Source organism: Mya arenaria, chromosome 3 (genome assembly GCF_026914265.1).
Source record: "Mya arenaria isolate MELC-2E11 chromosome 3, ASM2691426v1".
Classification (NCBI taxonomy): Eukaryota; Metazoa; Mollusca; class Bivalvia; order Myida; family Myidae; genus Mya; species Mya arenaria.
Genome location: NC_069124.1, coordinates 88,294,415 through 88,315,673, shown reverse-complemented (window position 1 = coordinate 88,315,673; position 21,259 = coordinate 88,294,415). Strand labels below are relative to the sequence as shown.

At 36.9% G+C, this 21,259-nt stretch overlaps 1 protein-coding gene across 1 annotated transcript; it reads right to left on the bottom strand.

Annotated features, from left to right (window-relative positions):
• Positions 1 to 3,436: 3,436 nt before the first annotated feature.
• LOC128226387 (homeobox protein orthopedia-like) lies at positions 3,437 to 15,251 on the bottom strand. Its single transcript, XM_052936265.1, has 5 exons — positions 15,182 to 15,251; positions 14,289 to 14,404; positions 11,620 to 11,757; positions 3,936 to 4,155; positions 3,437 to 3,723 (listed from the first exon to the last, which is right to left on the bottom strand). The coding sequence occupies exons 1-5, from the start codon at positions 15,249 to 15,251 to the stop codon at positions 3,437 to 3,439; spliced, it is 831 nt and encodes a 276-aa protein (XP_052792225.1).
• Between the last annotated feature and the right edge of the window lie 6,008 nt (positions 15,252 to 21,259).

Here is a 21,259-nt window from a genome sequence, read left to right as displayed (position 1 = left end):
ATGGTTTATTTGTTTATAATTGCAAGGTTTTGGAACCTAGGGGCGAAAGCAAAATTATAAATTCTAAACTGCATAAAGAGAATCAAATGTAAATGATTTAAATAATATCGAAGTACTTAATTATGTAAAAGGTTATTTGACGAATAAGATTGAAAACAATTTGAAGTTCTTTATATTACCTTGCCTATTTCGTATTATTATATGGATATATGCAGCGCAGGAAATCATATTTGGGTTGAAGCGAACTACCCCAATAACGTATATAATTATATATATATATATATATATATATATATATATATATATATATATATATATATCATCCTGTCGAGATTGATCAAGAAGCCAACCTTTTTGGAAAATGTTTCATTTATTTATCACAATCGGAAAAAGACGCCATTCTGGTACGATAAAAATAACGGGTCAACGCTTGAACAGTCCTGGACCAATGGCGTTGCGTCATTCATGTTTGAGGCACGATATTACAATTAATTATTTCATGCTTTTCGATGAAATAAGGAGTTTTATCAGTGAAATAACAACAGTGATAATATCAATTTGATATTTTCACTGCAAAATATGGAATGAAAATATCAGCTACTTTTAATATCCATCGTAGTTACTTCCCGTTTATCAAAACTAAACACGTTACTTCTGAACAAGAAAATGCTGCCAAAAATGTTTTGAAATTTAAAAAGGTTGCATAAGTTTAAACAAGGATATATTTGGAAATACACCACTTACCGTTTATTAGAAAATGATAATCCTGTTCAAACGTTTTCTTGAACTTTGAAACTGAATGTTCGAACATTTGCTTTCAACATAAATCGGATGTTATATCATCGTTCAGATATATTTTTTCGATTCTGTGTCGTTGTTATGCGTGATACAAACTTCGCGGAAAATTTCGCACAACAATCAACATATTAACAACGGGGGGGGGGGGGGGGGGGGGGGGGGGAGGCGTAATTTCGTTACATGCAAACATTAAGTGAGAGAAATGTTTCATGGCAAACAAAATGGCGGATTTAGAATGAAAAGTACCGATTCAGGTACCAACTTTGGCCTGTTAAGTGGATTTTTTCTTTAAATTTTGAAAACTGTATGCATACAGTATGTGGCGAAAAACATATTCTTTGATCGACATCTTAGTTTGGTAGCATAAATTTAAAGACAAAAAAAGTTATTGAACAGATTGTGGCTTAGGAGGCAATGTTTACAAATAAACGTGTCGATTTTATCCACAATATTTCGTATTATCGCGGCAAATATGGCATATCTGTGCAATACGCCCCCCCCCCCCCCCCCCCCCCCCCCCCCCCCCTGTATTAACTGATGATTATTTTTTATCCCATCGACGGTTCGAAATTTGTCAACAACCCAGCGTGGTCTTCACTCACCACCTGGGATACGACCTGTCTTCAAGTGAATCAGACTGATCTCTGACAGTGAGGGATGACTGAATACCCATGTATCATGAAACAAACTCTAAAACCTAGAAAAATATTTTCATCCTATGATTATCCGCATTTGTTTAGCAATAAGTTCGACCTTTTAAATGTTCATTTAATAAATGGCGGCGTAGTAATTTGGGTATGTATTCCTGCCCTGTTTAATTTAAAGGTGTTTTCATTATATTCTGGAACATAGGTGCATACTTTAATGAAAGTTCATAAAATGTTTGCACTAAAAACGAGTGAATAGTTAACTATAAAAATATATCCGAGAACTATTTATCCACAAACCAGATAGAAAATTTATTGCTACGCCATCAGCTTTTTTCAAAAAGGGGTATTTAGAAAAATGAATTAAAATACTTATAAATCTCCGAAAATAATTACACTTATAATAATAGAAAAACTATATTTTCTATGACGCTTGTGAAATAAATAACGAATTTACACTGAAATCAACAAATGTCCTCTATATATTCGTCCGTCCGCAGTCCGCCTACAAGTTCATGATAACTTTGTCGTCGTTCGCACACCATTCCGTTTTATACACTTTTTCTCTCTCTGTTATATGTGTAAACAATAACTCCGCATACAGTAAAAGTATTGGATACTTTTTGGATGAGTTTAATAAACTAAGGTCAGGTCTTGGACCAAAATAAAAGGAAAGCGGCGATGCTTGACAAGACTTTATTTAACAAGTAACAATATGAAGTATACTAAATATATCTTTCATACAGACTCAAAATATACGCACAAAATAACAACAAATAAATACTAATAATTAAAGAAAGCATAGAGGATAATTGTTTGTTTCAGTGTAAGATCGCAATATATTTCACTGAGTGAACACCGAAAGATATATTTCACGAGTGGCGTAATGTAATATTTGTTTTTGGTGTTCACGTGGTTAACTATTTTGCAATTTTACTATGAAACAATTTTATTTTTTTGGTTACTTTGTGCCTAAAATAGATATAAAATTACATTTTTTCCCAGAAAATTTCGCCAATTGGTATGCAGACGTAACGTGAATTCGAATATGACACCGTTGAAATCGTGTCCCAGCCGCCTGTTCGCACTGCCTCACGTTTGAGTCAGTGGATCTGAGAGCGGTCTCAAATTTCAAAACAGTGAAAAGTATCAAAGGGATATGTTCAATGTTTTAAACAGTAAAATATCAATTTCATTTCATTGATAAATCTCTATACGCATTGATAATTTACCGAGATTTCATAATCACAATATTCCACTACTTGACATTGTTGTGTGTTCTGATACACTAGTGAAAAACAACAATACACAGTTACACACTCATGAACATACATAGTGTCATTTCATATAAAATAGCAGACAAATGCATTTAGAAACGAAATAAAACAGCACTTAAATATAGCCACCGTAATGTGATATAATTATAAGTTAAGTACCTAATAAAAATATTAGAATTACCTAAATAAACGTGTTTATTACTGTTGAAGTTATGTTTCGAGTAATTACACATTGAACATAAATTTATATACAAAAGACTTATTGGTTGCCAACAACTGGAAATATTTTTTTCTCTTACATTTTCTTTCCAGACCTTAATAATATAACACGTTTCTGGAAAATGTTTATGTGATAGATAAACAGTTGTGATACAATACATTATATAGATATAATATGTATTTTTTATAAATTGCAAGATATTTTTGTTTGTTATAACAAACCTACTATTTACAAGTTCACAATGTATTAGATATGATTGAAAGTGCTCCCATGATATCTGTATGGCACTCCATTCTACTGCGCGTGACTGGATGCTGAGTCTTCAACGCGCTACAATGTATCTATGCCAAGGTCGCGCAGCTCAACATCTTGCGCAGCTTCCACGTTGCGCGACTCTTCTCAAAATTTTAAACTTTGGATACATTCGACAAATGGATTCCTTTTCTCAAAAGCACTTGCTATACACATTATGAGTGTTGCCACTATCGGACACGTTACCGGAAGCCGGTGAGTGACACGGAATGTTCGAGCGCCTTTCGCCGAAGCGATGCAATACTGGTGCCTCGCCACGCTTCCCCTATATCCTGGATTCCGCATGACGTCATCTGGCCGTTAGCGAGGGAGGTAGGAGGTGAGGGTGGCGTTGATGTCTGTGGCGGAAGTCCGTAGCCGGCATTGTACATAGAGCCATTAGTCATGGAGTTGATGTTGTTGGCGAGCGAGACAGCCGCGTTCATTGGATCGAAGTTGCCCATCTGGCCTGGGAACGTCTGCGATATACCTGCACGGAGAATCAATTCTGTTTATGTCACGTGTTTTTTAAATCAACATACAAAATTTGTTGTTGTTGTTTTCTTAAATGTGTTTAGCTTAAAACGCAGGACATAGCTTATGTAAAAACACCGAAAACTATGCATTAATACGGACCCATAGTTTAGATGCATGTTCGCGTCCTTTCATGTGGATCAACATATAATTATTATGAGAGGGTACCTTGTCTAGGGATGGTGGGGAAGGCGAGGTGATTGGTGTTTAGCGGCGGGGCCATCTGTCCCGACCAGCCCCGCTCTCCGGAGTACAGCGAGCACAGCGGGTCGTTCATCGCCCCGAACGGAGACAGCCCAGTGGTCGGCATCAACGCCCCGGGCGTCCGGAACACATTTGTCGTCTTCTTGCGCTTCTTCCATTTCGCCCGTCGGTTTTGGAACCATACCTGTAAGTAGTCAAAGTCAGCTTTTGTTAAATCGTTTAAGTTTCATAACAGGAAAAGGGAAAGGGCTAGCTAATCAGTCCGTGCATGGTCAGCATTCGCCGGTTCCCTGAGACAAAAGAATATCACGACAGGTGGCCGTGTCAACAAGAAGCCCGCTAGAATGTCAATATTTCACACCTTATATTCCCAGTTTGGCCATAGGTTCGAATGTCACTTTGCTCTTCATCGGAGTTCAAATAGCACCACAGTGAATGTGCAAAACATAAACAGGTAAACATTGCGTGACTTGTGTTTTAGCCGTGACTGTTTAATATTGCCGGTCTAGAATGTTCATTGTGATTTGTCATAGGAAGGCAAAGACTGTCCAATATCTAAAATAGACGGCAGAACGACGCATATTTAATTGACATTTTTCAAAGTTAAACAAAAACAAAGTAACGCTTATACAAGCTCGTTGTAGATAAATACATTTAATCATCAAGTAAAAAGTAAAAAAGTGAAGTATAAAACCAAATTGAGATTTAGCTTTTTAATTTAATATTTTTTATCTATTTGTCAATTTTAATGAAAGTGACAGTGTCAGAAACAAGATTCTGAAGTTTTAGATAGCATGTAACTTAAAACGAGTTCCTTTCCGTATGGAAGAAAGATCATAGTAGGAGGAATATAACTCATCACCAACATTATTTGTATTATATAATGTACAAAGTGGAAAATTCCTATCAGCATTCGCCGCAAAACAACAACCATTTACTGTTAAAACATCTCTTATTTTATTTACATAACCGATTTAAAACATTAGTAAGATAGCTATCTAGCTTACATTCTTGTAATTGAAACCTTCAGTCGCTAAAACAGGATGGCTTTTATTGATCTTGCAATACATATATATTAATAATTAAGAGGTTTGGCCAGGTTTTAAAAAGGATATTGTGCTGCAAAAGAGGGACAGGGTGCTTAGACTGTGAAGACTTTGAACACCATGAAGTTGACGGTGTATAAAGTGGAAGGAATTGTGTTAAATTGAATTAATAATAGGTTTCAACTGCCAAATATGTCAAGTTTGTATGTATTTATAATCTCATCATAAGTCAGTTTTATTCAAACCAAGAGTAATATTTGACAGTCTTAATCAATTTATTCTAAGAAGGCAGAATGGTGCCCATGTTGGTCTCCTTGAGTGCAGCACCCTTCAATAACTCTTGATCTAAACCGTGAAATTGATACCAACTTCAACTTCAAACTTCAAAGTTTATTGACAAATCGGCATATAACAATACCTTTGGCCATTAAACATATTTAACATTGTACAGACGGCCGAATGATATTTTTTACAACACAATTACATATATAGTTATAAGGAGTACATGTTTTTAAAGAACATATAGATAGATATTAAGCAAAAGTTAAGAAGCATGTATATTATCAAGCTGTTCTTGTCTATTTAGCAGAGCATGATGAATATATTTAGAAACATTTCTAATTGTTTTTTTTATTTTTCACACGACATTAACTTAATAAACTTTTGAATAGTCGGGAATGCTACATTTATACAATATTTTAGTCTTAAAGTACGATAAAGTGGGCAGCATAAAATAAAATGGTATTCGGATTCTACTACTCTCAAATTACAACATTTACAAAGTCTAGCATTTCTATCAATATTTAGATATCTGCCCGTTAATACCGACAATCACCGAGCGAGGGGAGATCACTGCCTTTAACTTCTTCACTCGGGGAGTTAAACATCTTGAGTATTAACGTAGCCCCTTAAGCTTGTATATGTCATACAATGCTATTTCATTAATAGTAATTTCCCCATATATTTATAATTCAATCGCAAAATGATAATTTTCCATTTTTGACTGCATAGTAATTTTAAAATCTATTTTAAATTGTCAAGGGAACGGGCTTTCAGCCGGAGAACAAACTACAGCACGCGTTAAAATGACAGAGGAGAGGTCTCAAATATTTTGTTATGCAACCAGTTGTGTTTCCTCGACAAACAATCTACGGACAAGCTCCTGCAGAGCAAGATTAATTACAATTATGGGCGCATTCGGCGTGTTGACTCGCGACATGATCGGATACTTAGTTTGATCTAGACATACGACCGAGAAAGTGTTATGAAATAAATTAAATAAATGCCCATTAAATTGTTTGCTTTCCTTTTAACTCTAAGCTAATATCTCTGTAAAGCGATCGGCTGTGTGTTTGCACTGACATCGATACACGGACGACTGGCCGGTCGTGTCGCCGCCAGGCACGCGCTCGTTTGGTAGGACGCCGAAGTAAGCCGAGGTACCATCCGAATATGAGCGAGTCAATTCTTGTATAAATTTATAAAATATGCCTCTTTAATATAAAACGTCAGTGAAAACTTCTCCAAACTTAATACGCATATCTATTTTTTACCGTGATATAATTTCAAACAGTATTTTAAAAAAATGGGTGTCTGTCGGAGTGTTTGTTTTCAAAGTTAGATTCAACTTATTAAAATCAACACCTTATTATTTAAAATGATGTTATTGTGTAAGATTACTCATAAACTTAATTCTAAAACTGCGTGTCTTTCTTCTTCAGCTGAGAAGGCAACCTAAAATACTATTATTATCCTCATCATTATTATTATTATTATTATTATTATTATTATTATTATTATTATTATATTATTATTATTATTATTATTATTATTATTATTATTATTATTATTATTATTATTATTATTAAGTTTTTTGTTGTTGTTGTTGTTGTTGTTCAGAATAAACGATTTAAACGGTGTCGCCATGGACCAATACATTTCCCCAAAGTGGCAGTGCTATAGTTTTGTTTTGCTTCTTTCATTTCTGGTACATTTGTACCTGAGTCATTGCGACCCGCTGTATGTTCTCTTAAACTCTGCTCAAATCAACGGGAAGTGAGTCTACTACACACTATTCAAATTTGCTTCCACTATCGACGCCTCGAGTGTTTAAACATTTTGCTTACAAATGTATACGTAATTAAATATTTCTATATAAAACACAATTATAACTAGTGCATATCCGCCCTTAAAACTCTACATCTATATCATTTCCGCGCCAACAGCGCAGCACCGCCGAGTATCAACAACAGGCGAACGACCGCCGGAAATGGATACCGTCACGCACGTCCCTCTAACGAGTTCCCTCTCGGGGGACGGGTTTTCGTCTTTAAGAAATTAGCTGTCAATTTTCCTCAATAACGCGGATCAGCGGGTCTGGTCCCGGGAGGACGGGAATTACCTCAGTCACGAGAGCGACCACAGACGGGCCAACGCAATCGTTGGTGTACAAGCTTGCTTCCATTCGAATATTAATATATTCGCTTAGCGAATGTCAGTTCTATGTCAATGTTGAATATTTACTTCATTTTGCGATGCGCGAAAACATTATTTACAGTTGAATTTTACTAGAAAATCATTTTTACCCACTTACGTATGTAAAGTTAAACCAAATTTCCACGCACGTCAATATTGTTCGAGATACTCACGAAAACTATAAATCTTGCATTTTGTAGAGGGAACTGTTAAACATTTACTCATATGAGTTCCTATGATTTAACAAATAAAAAAAGACAATTTATGTGCACGTCTTATCGTCAACAGTTCACCATGGATTTTACAATACAATTAATATTGCTTTATTAACTATTTTAATTTGTGAAGCTAGATACATTACCAATGGGACTCATCGTAATTACTTATTTTAAATGAGTTTCCATTTATTTATTTATTTTAACTGAATAATATTTATTTGTTGATGTATTCAATCATTAAACTATACCATGGTAAAGATAGATCAATTTACAGAAGATACCATTTGTTTTTCACACATCAAATAATAAGGTGTTTGTAAAGCAATAGTTTATCATTCGATGTTTTAACAATCGGCAGATATCGCGCTACATCCGAGTTAAATGCAAATGTTTTAAAGGTATATCCTTCAAAATGTGCTATGATAATCAACTTTTTAACTTAAAATCTTAATTTCAAAATGTATTTGATTTCTTGCTAATGACCTATGTGCGATTCAAGACAAAACAAGGCAACGGCTTATTGTGATAGAGGTCCCCAGCCAGTGACACACGAATATTAAAAATATATATATAAATGGTATTCAGGAAAAAAATCCGGGAAAAAATGAATGAATGAGTGATTAAATGAGTGTGAGTGAGTGAGTGAGCGAGTGAGTGAGTGAGTGAGTGAGTTGCGAGGAGCGAGCGACCCAGCAAACGAGCGAAAGAATGAATGAATTCAGCGAAATAAAAAATCAATAAAATAATAAATAAATACACAAAAAATGTTTGTTTGAGCATCTGTATTTGCCGTCTTTCTGTTTAAAAATGGCAATTTCATTTGCAGTGATTTTGCCAATTTATTTGTAAAATTGAATCCATTCGCTACGTCTTCTCCACTATCAAAAGTCCATACCCTCGCAAATAATTGGACGTTGGTGGATTTTTTTTTACCATTTCTGTACATGGCAAGTCCTTCACGAAGGATTAGAAGAATCCCGTTTAACACGTCTATTATTTTAGCCTAAAACCCTCGCTACAATTTATTAGACTTAGTTGTTCGAGTACTGGTCTCAACTGCTTACACATATGTGGAATGATTGTTAACATGTAAAGTTATTCTTTGAAATCCACCATCATACATCTTCACACGACTTATTAAATGAGTCAACTTTGCATGATATTTATTGAGTAAAAAAGTATAAACATAAAAAACATTAACGATGTTTTTCTTTGAACTCTTGACACATGGAATCCATCAAGGGGAAGGTCTGAAACTGTGGAAGATTTTAGTAAACTAATAATTCCGCTTTTCGTTTGATTTGACGATGCATTTGGCCATACGTATATGTCATGGTTGATTTTTTGTATAAATGTAATCGAATGTTAAAGTGGCTTTTTTTGTAACAGTTCTTAAACTGGCACCAATTACGTTTGTTGTTTTATATATTAACCACGTTTATATGGCGAGATTTACCCCATGGGCCAATTCTCAGCCACGTGGACATATTTGCCCCCGGGTCACCCGGTGCCAATTTTCCCGAAGGCGGCAAACAAGTTTTAAGATAATTAAGCAAGGCAGCAAACGTTGGGCATAAATACGTGGACACAATAAAAACATCTTTTGCTGCATTAGTGAAAGTTAGGATTTGTCTAAACACCAATTACTTTACTATCAAATCCAGTGTCTCCAAATTTTAATCTGAGGTACTGAGGACGTTATTAAATGTATTGTTTCTTTATTTGATGAGAAGTTAACATAGTATTGTTTTTAAATTTTGATAAACAAACAATCCGTTGTAATTAACCCTCTCCGACAATTCAAAGTGGAAAATTAGCCCCATTATCACGAAATTAATTATCATTTACGTCGCTTACTCGGCTCGACGCTGACACGTGTTCGTACTCAGGAGGTTTCGCTCCCGACCCGCATCGCTGGAAATCCGAAACTGAAGCCGGAAGCACGCAACGGCGCTTCTCCTCCTCAACAAATAATGGCAGCACGCTCGCCCAGAAACGCTACAGAGGATTCCCGGGGCTCGCGGTAAATGGGAAAACCGTGGCAAAAGTTAATATTTTCATTATAAAGGCATGAAAACCAAATCGACCACGCTTCATTTCTGTATGGTAATAATCTGTATGTTAATTAATATTTTCCCGAGAGTTCCGTTAAATTTCACCTTGGAAGAAATAACCGAAACCTGTCTGGAGCCGCTACCGGGCGAGATTGCGTCTGGTGGTGAATATCCGCCAGTTAGGAGAAATTTAAAGTTGTACTCTTATGCCACGTTTACTGTTTATATACATATGCTAGAAAATAAGAATATTCAATCCAATGAAAGGAATACCATTCTGAGTTTGTTAACCTTGTTCTATAATGACCGAATCTTGACACGCGATGACTCAAGAGAGAATGGTTTCTAGAAAATGTAGGGCGCAACATTGGTCACGTGATTTGCTACGTCGTATATTTCTCATGCCGCTTTCATTCACTTCATTAATAAAAGTTAGATTCCGAATCGACAAATATTAAAAAGAAACAAATATACAATACTGAAATAGTCATTTCGCTCTTATTTGTCTAAGCCCTGTGACTTTTGATTTCCGTTGCGACTCCATTGATGTCGGCCACATCAAAAGGTCCGCTCACATAAAGGTATGCAAAGAAACTGATACTATTAGGAGAGGCGGGTAAACACAACTGACCCAGACACCCGTGTATGCCCGTTGTGGGCCGAAATTACCATCCGGATATCTCGGCAATTATCCAAGACAATTGTTTGTTAACTTCACCAATGGAAAATGTAAATATCACAAGTTGAAATGTCGGGTCACTGCGTTAACTTTAAATATTTCCAAGAGTTATTTTAATTTCAGACACATTTCATCAAAGTTACGCTAGTCACGTAGACGTGCTCCATGGTTGAAGTTCGCACATCGACATTCCAATTAAATGGGTAGGAAAATCGAAAGGAGGAACGAAACTTTAACATTACATGGATTCGTTATCGGATTCATTGAATAATATTGTCCAAACTGTATAACAATTTTATCTTCGTGACCATGGATGCCTTTTTAGAACGTAAGTCAAGGCCGCAACGTGTTTCAACATCATGACCACACCGAGCTGATGTAGGTACACCATTGGGAAAGAACCACCAGCCGATCAATTGTTATTAAATATTAACATACAGCAGCAGATTTGTAAGCGAAACTTCACAAGCCTAGTTCGCTATGATTACAATCGTAACCGTTCTGTCCCTGTATGAGATGAGTTCAAGGTTTGGATTATAAGCTCGATTGGTTGATTGACATTATCACGTGATGTTATCAACGTATCATTAACAGGTCAAGAGATCATTACGTTTGTAAACGTTCCTGTGGCCGTGAGGATTAGTCGGTTGTTTTCTTTTTTTATTGACTTTACCGGCGTTGGCTCGAACCCCATTAAAACCTAATGCTTTAACTGTATTTTTTTTGCAATTTCGATACCATAGAGTAAAATAACGATAAAATAAGTGTTTTCATATGCATTACCGGGAAAACTAAATTTTGCTCCAAAAACATGAGCGAGTCAGAGTCACTTTAAAACTTGCCAGGCCTTTAATTGAGGATAACATGAAACAAAAAAATCAGAAAACTAACAATATATTTTGTTAACGTATGAGGTTTTAAATCAATCTTAAGTAAAGCGGAAATGAAATGTTTGCCTTGTCAATGTATATTCAATATAATTGTTATATCTTTAAGCAGTGTGCATTGAGTATGAATGAGGAAAATATAAAAGGTTACACGGGTACGACATTTGTGGTTACTGTTTTGGTTTCTATATTGAATGAGGAATGGTTCGGTAAGGCAGGGGATGGGGGCGATGGGCGATAAATGTTTGGGAGAGTATAACATCGTAATATAACATAAACTTGTGCGCACCTGTACTCGCGACTCCGTGAGGCCGACGCGGAGAGCCAGCTCCTCCCTCATGAAGATGTCGGGGTAGTGAGTCTTGGCGAAGCTGCGTTCCAGCTCGTTCAGCTGAGCCGGCGTGAACCGCGTACGGTGGCGCTTTTGCTGCAAAGAACATAGTTACCAAATGGGTTAAAATGCATATAAAATTAATCAATGCGTTTTTATTCTCTTATTTACAAAACATCACAAAAGGTATAGTAACTTGTACTAAATGCTAGTTTTGGCAGCGCTACACACTAGACTTAGTACTGGTGTAACCCAATCTGACCTCACACATAAGATTAATTACATTTGCAATAATTTGACTAAATCTGAAATGTCTGGTGAGGTCTTGCAACTGCAACCGTGTACTTAAGCAGTGAACGATGCAAAACAGTTAGACTTGTCAAGTAATTTAAATATGACAAAATATAGATATTTTTAATACGAGTAAGTTATAAAGGTATATATGGCTTCACAGACCGATTACATAATAATACGAATTTGTTCTAGAATATATGATTCTAAGCTTAAAAGCATCAGACGTGTTTTAGCAGTATCATTCAAAACAGCTGCTCGAAATGGTTGCCATGGAAAATATCACAACATGAACGTTTGCTATAAACACAAACAGTGCCACTCGCATGTGTGTCTTTATGGGCTAAAAGGTGAATCATGACATTGTATAACAAATAATAATAATAATAATAATAATAATAATAATAATAATAATAATAATAATTATAATAATAATAATAATGATAATGATAACGATAACATAAATAATAATAATAATAATAATAATAATAATAATAATAATAATAATAATAATAATAATAATAGTAATAATAATAATAATAATAATTAGAAGAAGCCAAGAAGAAGAAGAAGAAGAAGAAGAAGAAGAAGAAGAAGAAGAAGAAGAATATTAATTATGATAAGAATAAGAAATATAAGAATAATGATTATTATAATAATATTAATTGGATATTCCATGATTAGTGAACGTTTTCCGCCAATAAATCGAAGATGACACGTAACATAAATGTCGCCGAGCCAGCTCACAGCATCATACACAAACATTTAAACAAATTCATAAAGAAAAATGTGTCTTTCGAATGAGCTTACATGTATGTTTAAAATTATAGTGGACGTCATTGGTATATGATTCCTATAAAAAGAACAATATTGGAAGTCGAGAACGAAATCTAATAAATGTTGACGGCAGTATTTTGTTGTTTTTTTTCATTTGTATGACTTTCGGATACATTTTCTGACATAATTTTAAAGATTAAAAATATACGTTTTCCTTAGTATAGATTAACTGTATTGAAATAGCAATTCAAAACACGCATTGAACGAATGCTTTTTAATTCCAAAATTCGATATATCTTCAACTTGTCAAGTATAAGCCGTGATAAGTCATTAAATTCGAAACAGGAGTTTAAAAGGCACAAGTGTGACCCAAAACCTTATTACATATATAAAAAAAACCCCACAGAAATACGTATTTTGCAGCGAGTTTCAAGGAGGAAAGTTGATCTTAGAAGGCGCATATACAAGATTAACATTTCCCCCTGTTTTCATATTGTTCATTGGCGTCAAATTGTGGTATTTCAACGTGAGACGTTCTAACATGGTAGTATAATAGTAACTATTACAATGTATGTCCCTCTTTTATTCATTAAAAAATTTCTACAAAATACCAGTAAATGTTTACTAATCATACCGAAAATTTAAAGATGCACTCTAAAACCCACATAAGATTTACCACAATTAATAATAGTGTTCTAATGTTCCAAAAATGATGAATAAATGTTGAAACAAATAGTTCATATGAAAGATACCGAGTTTGATTTGAAAGAAATAAACATAAAAGTAGACCACAGTAAATCAATTAGCACTCACCAATCATTTAATATTTTTTGAGCTTTCTGCTATTGAATACACGGCTACAATCTTGTTATCAGTAATTAATATTTTCCAGAAAATTAATGCATGTAAAAAGTTAAAGGTTTATCAGTCAAAATTGATGTTTGTTTTACATGTGTATGAATTGATTTTGAATAAGAGTGTCACTTTAAGTTATAGAAATAATAAAAATTAATTTATGTTAGTTTTCCAATAAAATAAATATACATTGTCTTGCTATTTCTTTTCCATTTAACTCATTGAACCCCTCGTGGATATAGAATGAGTTGAAGCATGTATGATCATGTCACAGTAGTCTATAACTGAACATTTCTTGCAACTTTAAATAAAATTACTTTTAACATAACTATTTTCGAGCGGACCTAAAAGGATTCTATTAAAAATGTGTGTTTTTTCATATTTCTATTCGCGATACTAAATACTGAACTAAACAGGAAATATATCCGTTGGCGTCAATTGCGCCATTTGAGAGTTACACTTGTTGAATAACGTGGACCCGTTACATAGATGGATCGTAATCGTAAATCGGTATACATGCTTCAAATGGCAACAAGCTGGTTATGTTTTGCTTCCTACATTCTGAGTACATTTTTATTTCTGGCTAAAAGCGAAACTCTCTTAAAAAACAACAAGCATATGATACTAAGAAAATGACAATTTACGATTAAGATCTTTATTGAAACAGGGTCCTGACCCTCTTATGTTACGTAACATTGACTCACCTGCTTTGATGGTTTGTCGTCACCGGCGTCGTCGGGGGAGCCCGGGTCGTGATGGTATAGGCCGCCGTCGTCAGATTTCCCGCCGGGACTCAGGTGCCCCAGGTCCACCTTCAGACCTGTCGGTGGCAAGAGGCAATATTAGAATACATCAGCATCATTGCTACTTGTGACAGTCATTTAGCTCAGATGATAAGAAAATAAACAACGACGCAACATTGTATGCAACAAGGACGACGATCGCACGAACGACTGCAATTAACATGGAAGTTAATGATTATCTGGGCGAATACAGAAATAAATGATATAAACAAGCCACAAAAATAATAAACAAACAAATAAATTTAAATAAAATAAATAGATAAATAAATGCAAAAATGAACGAGCGGACAAGCGAACGAACAAATGAATATCGAGCGAACGAACAAATAAATGAATACATTAATGAACGAACGAACAAATGAATGAATGAATGAATGAACTGCAATTTAATATGAATAGTGAAATGAGTAAATATATATTGTATAATCATATGCATATTAGGAAAGTCAAGTGCATTACATAAAAACACGACAAAGGCATAAATAAACAAAAAATTGTTAATAAATAATTGTATACTCGAATCATCATGAATATAAAGAGATGTGCATTTTAACAAAGTGAAAATAAAATACTTGTTTTTAATGAAAATCCCATGTTCATATCCTACCATCCGCCAGAGTGCCGCCTGTTAGTCCACAAAACTCTTTTAAAGAAGGTGAAAATGAAAACTAATAGATTGAGAAAATGTAATATAAAACTCTCATGCGCCATTTGTAGTACTAATAAATATAATTATCGTATATACGGAGAGAGTGGATGGCTCTAATAAGTAAATAAATAAGCAATTTGTGTACCTGTCGGCATCCCGGCATGCGAAATGTGTTCACCCATGTCAGTGGTTGAGGCTACATGCGCAAGAGACATGCTTTAATAAAACTCCGTCAAACAGTAATATTGTTAGCACTTTTGAACATTAAGATTTTTTTCAGAATAAAAGATTTTCAGTCTCAGTACCGATTTTTATTTTAGAAATTAGCGAAGTCTTGGCAGATGTCAGATTTAATAAGGCGAACGAAGGAAGGAGGCTGGTCCAATAGCTTCCCAATACGGTATTGGTCGAGCTGCTAGCAGAACTCTATGAATATTTATCGGAGAAGTCAGCCTCGGCGATAACGTGTTTATAGCGCGTTGTTCGGGAAGGCGTTGTGCTGACACGGGCTATTGTTCCCCTGTAATTGATCCTTTGTTGCCCCTGTCCAGGATTCCTTTCACTTTTCGCAACTTTAACGCTTTAGATCTTTACCCTCAATAAACAGACTGGGTACTTTCGACATAAATTGCAGTTTCAGCAAGCAAACAATCGGTCCCGATCAATGGCCGGCAATGGTCAGTTATCGTTATTTCAAGCGGAGCGGCTGCTGTTTACATTTCTCATGAACCAAATATATCATTTACAACTGATCGAAATATCAAAATATTAGTTTATTTGATTACCTCGTGTTACTTCTGGTAATCAATAGGTTTCTAGTGTATTTGTTACTTTTATTAATTTTTTCGGCGTTAAAAATTATTTTTGTAACAAAAAGGCATTCAGTTTGGGGATTTATAACGATTTCGAAAAATAACGAGCAATATAAACATGTATTAAAAGTAAATTATTTTTATTAATTTCACGGCCAATATTTGTGTAAGAATTTGTTATAGATTTAATAGTTAGTAATTTATTTGTAAATAATACCTAACTAAAGAATGCGCCAAAGTTACATAAGGGAAGCCATTCAGTCCAAGTAATGTTGCAAAGAAATAAATAAAAATAATAATAATTTGATAGTGATAATGTGTTGCTTACTTGTAAGTGTGTTAAGGCCCCTAGCCTCGTTGGTTATTATGATTTGCAAATTGTATTGCTTATAAGTAAGTAAGGGCCACCGCATGCGTTTTTTTAATGTTTTTGTTGATACTATTACTTAATAAGAGTAGTTTTAGCAACCTTTTAAAACATCGTCTTGTTAGCACAATTGTTAAACTGTGTTCATCACCTGGCAATTCATTAAGAAAAGGGCCACACCAGTGATACTCATCATGGCAAGGCCACACCAGTGTTTGTTGACTTTTGTTACGACAAAAGCAGTGTAAATCACCATGGCAATGGCAACATAAGTGTTTAATGAACATGGTAACGAAAACATCAGTGTATATCACCATGACAATGGCCACATCAGTGTTTAATGACCATAGTTACGGCAACATCAGTGTTAATCACCATGGCAAGGGCCACAAAAGTGTTTGATGACCATGGTAACGGCAACATTAGTGTTAATCACCATGGCAATGGTCACAACAGTGTTTTATGACCATGGAAACGGTAACACCAGTGTAAATCACCATGGCAATAGCCACATCAGTGTTTGATGACCATGCTCATGACAACATCAGTGCATATCACCATGGCAATGACCACAAAAGTGTTTGATGACCATGGTAACGTCAACATTAGTGTTAATCATCATGGCAATGGCCACACAACAATGTTTGATGACCATGGAAACGGACACAACAGTGTTAATCACCATGGCAATAGCAACATCAGTGAATGACGACCATGGTAACGTCAACATTAGTGTTAATCACCATGGCAATGACCATATCAGTGTTTGATGATCATGGAAACGGTAATACCAGTGTTAATCACCATTGCGATAGCAACATCAGTGTTTGATGACCATGGTAACGGCAACATTAGTGTTAATCACCATGGCAATGGCCGCACAACAGTGTTTGATACCATGGTAACGGCAACATTAGTGTTAATCACCATGGCAATGGCTACAACAGAGTTTGATGACCATAGAAACGGCAACATCAGTGTATATCACCATGACAATGGCCACAACAGTGTTTGGTGACCATGGTTACGGCAACATTAGTGTAAATCACCACGGCAAGGGCCACAACAGTGTTTGATGAACATGAAAACGGCAACATCAGTGTATATCACCATGGCAATGGCCACAACAGTGTTTGATGACCATGAAAACGGCAACATCAGTGTATATCACCATGGCAATGGCCACAAAAGTGTTTGGTGACCATGGTTACGGCAACATCAGTGTATATCACCATGGCAATGGCCACAACAGTGTTTGATGACCATGAAAACGGCAACATCAGTGTACATCACCATGGCAATGGCCACAACAGTGTTTGATGACCATGAAAACGGCAACATCAGTGTATATCACCATGGCAATGGCCACAAAAGTGTTTGGTGACCATGGTTACGGCAACATTAGTGTAAATCACCATGGCAATGGCCACATCAGTGTTTGATGAACATGAAAATGGCAACATCAGTGTATATCACCATGGCAATGGCCACAACAGTGTTTGATGACCATGGTAACGGCAACACCAGTGCAATCACCATGGCAAGAGCCACAGTAGTGTTTGTTGACCATGGTAACGGCAACACCAGTGCAATTACCATGGCAAGGGCCACAGTAGTGTTAATCGACATGGCAATGGCCACATCAGTTTTGGTTGACCATGGTAACGGCAACATGATTGTCAATCGCCATGGCAAGGGCCACAGTAGTGTAAATCACCATGGCAATGGTCACATCAGTGTTTGATACCATGGTATCGGCAACATCAGTGTCAATCGGCAAGGGCCACAGTAGTGTTAATTACCATAGTTAGGGTCTAGGCAGTGTTAACGCCGGAGTTAGGGTCACGTCAGTTTTAATCACCATGGCAATGACCATAGTCGTGATAGTCACCAATGCGAGGGCCACAGTAGTGTTACGCATCAATGTTATGTAGAAATTACAAATATCTAATTTTATCTTACAACCAACAAGCAATCTATTCTTACTCTGCATATTTCATTTGTCATCGTATTTCGGCCAGAAGAAACCGAGTACTGAGCTTTATTGCCTTCCTACGAGCAATAAATATGTGTGTCGTCTTCCATTATGCCATTGTAGTGATTCATTGTAAGTATTTTGATAAAAAAACATTTCGGAAATTACAGTGTTAAACAGAGTTAAAGTGAGTGAGTACACTGGTACTAAAACTTGTAGCTACGGATGAAGTCTTGAAGGCTACACAAGAATATCATTGGCCAGCGCACCGGACGAAAGATACGTAATATGACTAGACTGCTGTGTTGTTTATTCCTGTCCTGGAAACACAGGGCTCAAAGTCGGTCAATGGCCTTTCTAGGGCAATAAATTCAATAATCCAACATCAATTCATATAAACGTTAATTTAATATTTATGTTACTAGGGGACAATTTTCTTCGGCCGCCATAGTGTGGACGACCATAGGCAACGTTCTACTGTGCGACACTGTGTACCAACTACGGGACAGCATCCTATTGTTGCAACACTGTGGACGAATTAAAGGACATCTTTCGACGACGCCACCCTGTCTACGATCAACGAGGCAACGTTCTACTGCCACCAAACTGCTGACGAACTACAGGGCAGTTTTCTGCTGCCACCACACTATGAACTACTATGGGGCAACTTTTTCTGCGCGGCACCATGGACGAATTTTGTGACAACTTTCTTCTGCCGCTTTTCTGTGGACGAACTACGGGACAACTTTGACCTGCCGCCAAACTGTGGACAAACTAAAGGCCAACTTTCTACTGCCGCAACACTATGTGGACAAACTAAGGGCCAACATTCTACTGCCGCAACACCATGCTGACGAACTACGGGACAACTTTCTCTTTCCGCCAAACTGTGGACGAACCACGGGACAATTTTCTCCTGCCGCCAAACTGGCGACGAACTACGGGACAACTTTCTCCTGCCGCCAAACTGTTGACGAACTACGGTACAACTTACTCCTAGCGCCAAAATGTGGACGAACTACGGGACAACTTACTCCTGCCGCCAAAACGTTGACGAACTACGGGACAACTTTCTCCTGCCGCCCAAATGTGGGCGAAATAAGGGACAACTTTCTCCTTCCGCCAAAACGTTGACGAACTACGGGACAACTTTCTCCTGCCGCCAAAATGTGGGCGAAATAAGGGACAACTTTCTCCTTCCGCCACACCACGTGGACGAACTACGGGACAACTTTCTCCTTTCGCCAAACTGTGGACGAACTACGAGACAACTTTCTACTGCCGCCAAACCATGTGGACGAACTACGGGACAGCTTTCTCCTTCCGCCACACCATCTAGACGAGCTAAGGGACAACTTTCACCTTCCGCCAAACTGTGAACGAACTTCGGAATAAGTTTTACCTTCCGCCAAAATGTGGACGAACTACGGGACAACTTAATCCGTTCGCCACACTTTAGACGAACTACGGGACAACTTTCTCCTTCCGCCAAACTGTGGACGAACTACGGAACAACTTTCTCCTTCCGCCTAACTGTGGACGAAATACGGGACAACTTTTTTCTGCCACCAAGCTGTGGACGAACTACGGCACAACTTTCTACTGCCACCAAGCTGTGGACGAACTACGGGACAACTTTCTCCTTCCGCCACACCACGTGGACCAACTACGGGACAACTTTATCCTTCCGCCACACCATATGGACGAACTACGGGACAACTTTCTCTTTCCGTCAAAATGTGGACGAACTACGGGACAACTTTATACTGCCGCCAAACTGTGGACGAACTACGGGACAATTTTATACTGCCGCCAAACTGTGGACGAACTACGGGACAACTTTATACTGCCGCCAAACTGTGGACGAACTACGGGCCAACTTTCTTCTGCCGTGACACTGTGGACGAAATACGGGCCAACTTTCAACTTTCTAAGTATATATTTTAAAAAAATGGTAACGACATACATTCGTACCCACGGAATGCTTAAAATAAATACATAATGTATCCGGATGTCTTTCGTTCCAGATAAAGATGGATAATTCAGACTTTGTGTGCTTATTGTTGACCATATCTACATGCGTTCATACAATTCATTCCCACTCAATTCAATTATTAGGCAAATTCGGCAGCATAGTTATAAAAATCAAATAAAGTATAGTGTGGCCTATGGTATTAGTCCCATGGAACTATTCCAGTGTTGTCATCATGTCACTATAAGTTGAGCACGTATTCCGTTTGAGACTGATTTGCAAGGAGAGACCATGCCAACCGAAAAGGGCTGCGACATAGTCGGTCTGACAATCTCGACCGGAAAACAGGGCCCGTACCCCGCCTCTCATTCTCATATAACCGGCCCCATACCGTGGCCTAATACGCGAAATGAAAGTCTCTTCAATATTTAATTTTGTTCATTATTCGTTTCAGCGAGATTCCGCAGTCTCAATATCCGTTCTCCCCGTGAGCTGCTCTTTGTGCCTCCATTATGAATTCCTGTGTATATACGGCAATGGATTGAGCTCGAATTTATTTGGAAAATATCCGCCGACTTAACTCTTAGAAATGGGGGTCGTGCTGTGTTCTAAATCACTGCTCCCTCTAATTTACATCTATTATTTAGAGAAACAATTCTCGCGAACCGTTATGTTTTTATATGATTTATGAGAATTTACCAGTTCTCCGCGATGGGAAATGCAATTTTGAAGTGCTAATTTTGCAAACAAGAAAGCCATCATTAATGAATATTTCATATTGGCAAATTTGTTACAATCTCTTTTAAATAACGAATTATTAGAGACGTTTTTTCTGTATGGTTTCTTATAGTAACAAAAAGATGTCCATTTCGGTTCTGTCCTCGTACGTAATACAGGATGATTGGCCCACTGACGTTAAATGCGAAATACGCAAATAAGGTTGGCATGGTGAGGATTTAACCTTCACCGCATGATAATTGTCGCAACAATGCAAGATACAAACACCGGAACACAACGCTTAGTCATAACTCGTACTACATAGCCTATGCGACAAATAAACTAACGATAAAATAATAACAAGTATATAAATGTGGAGG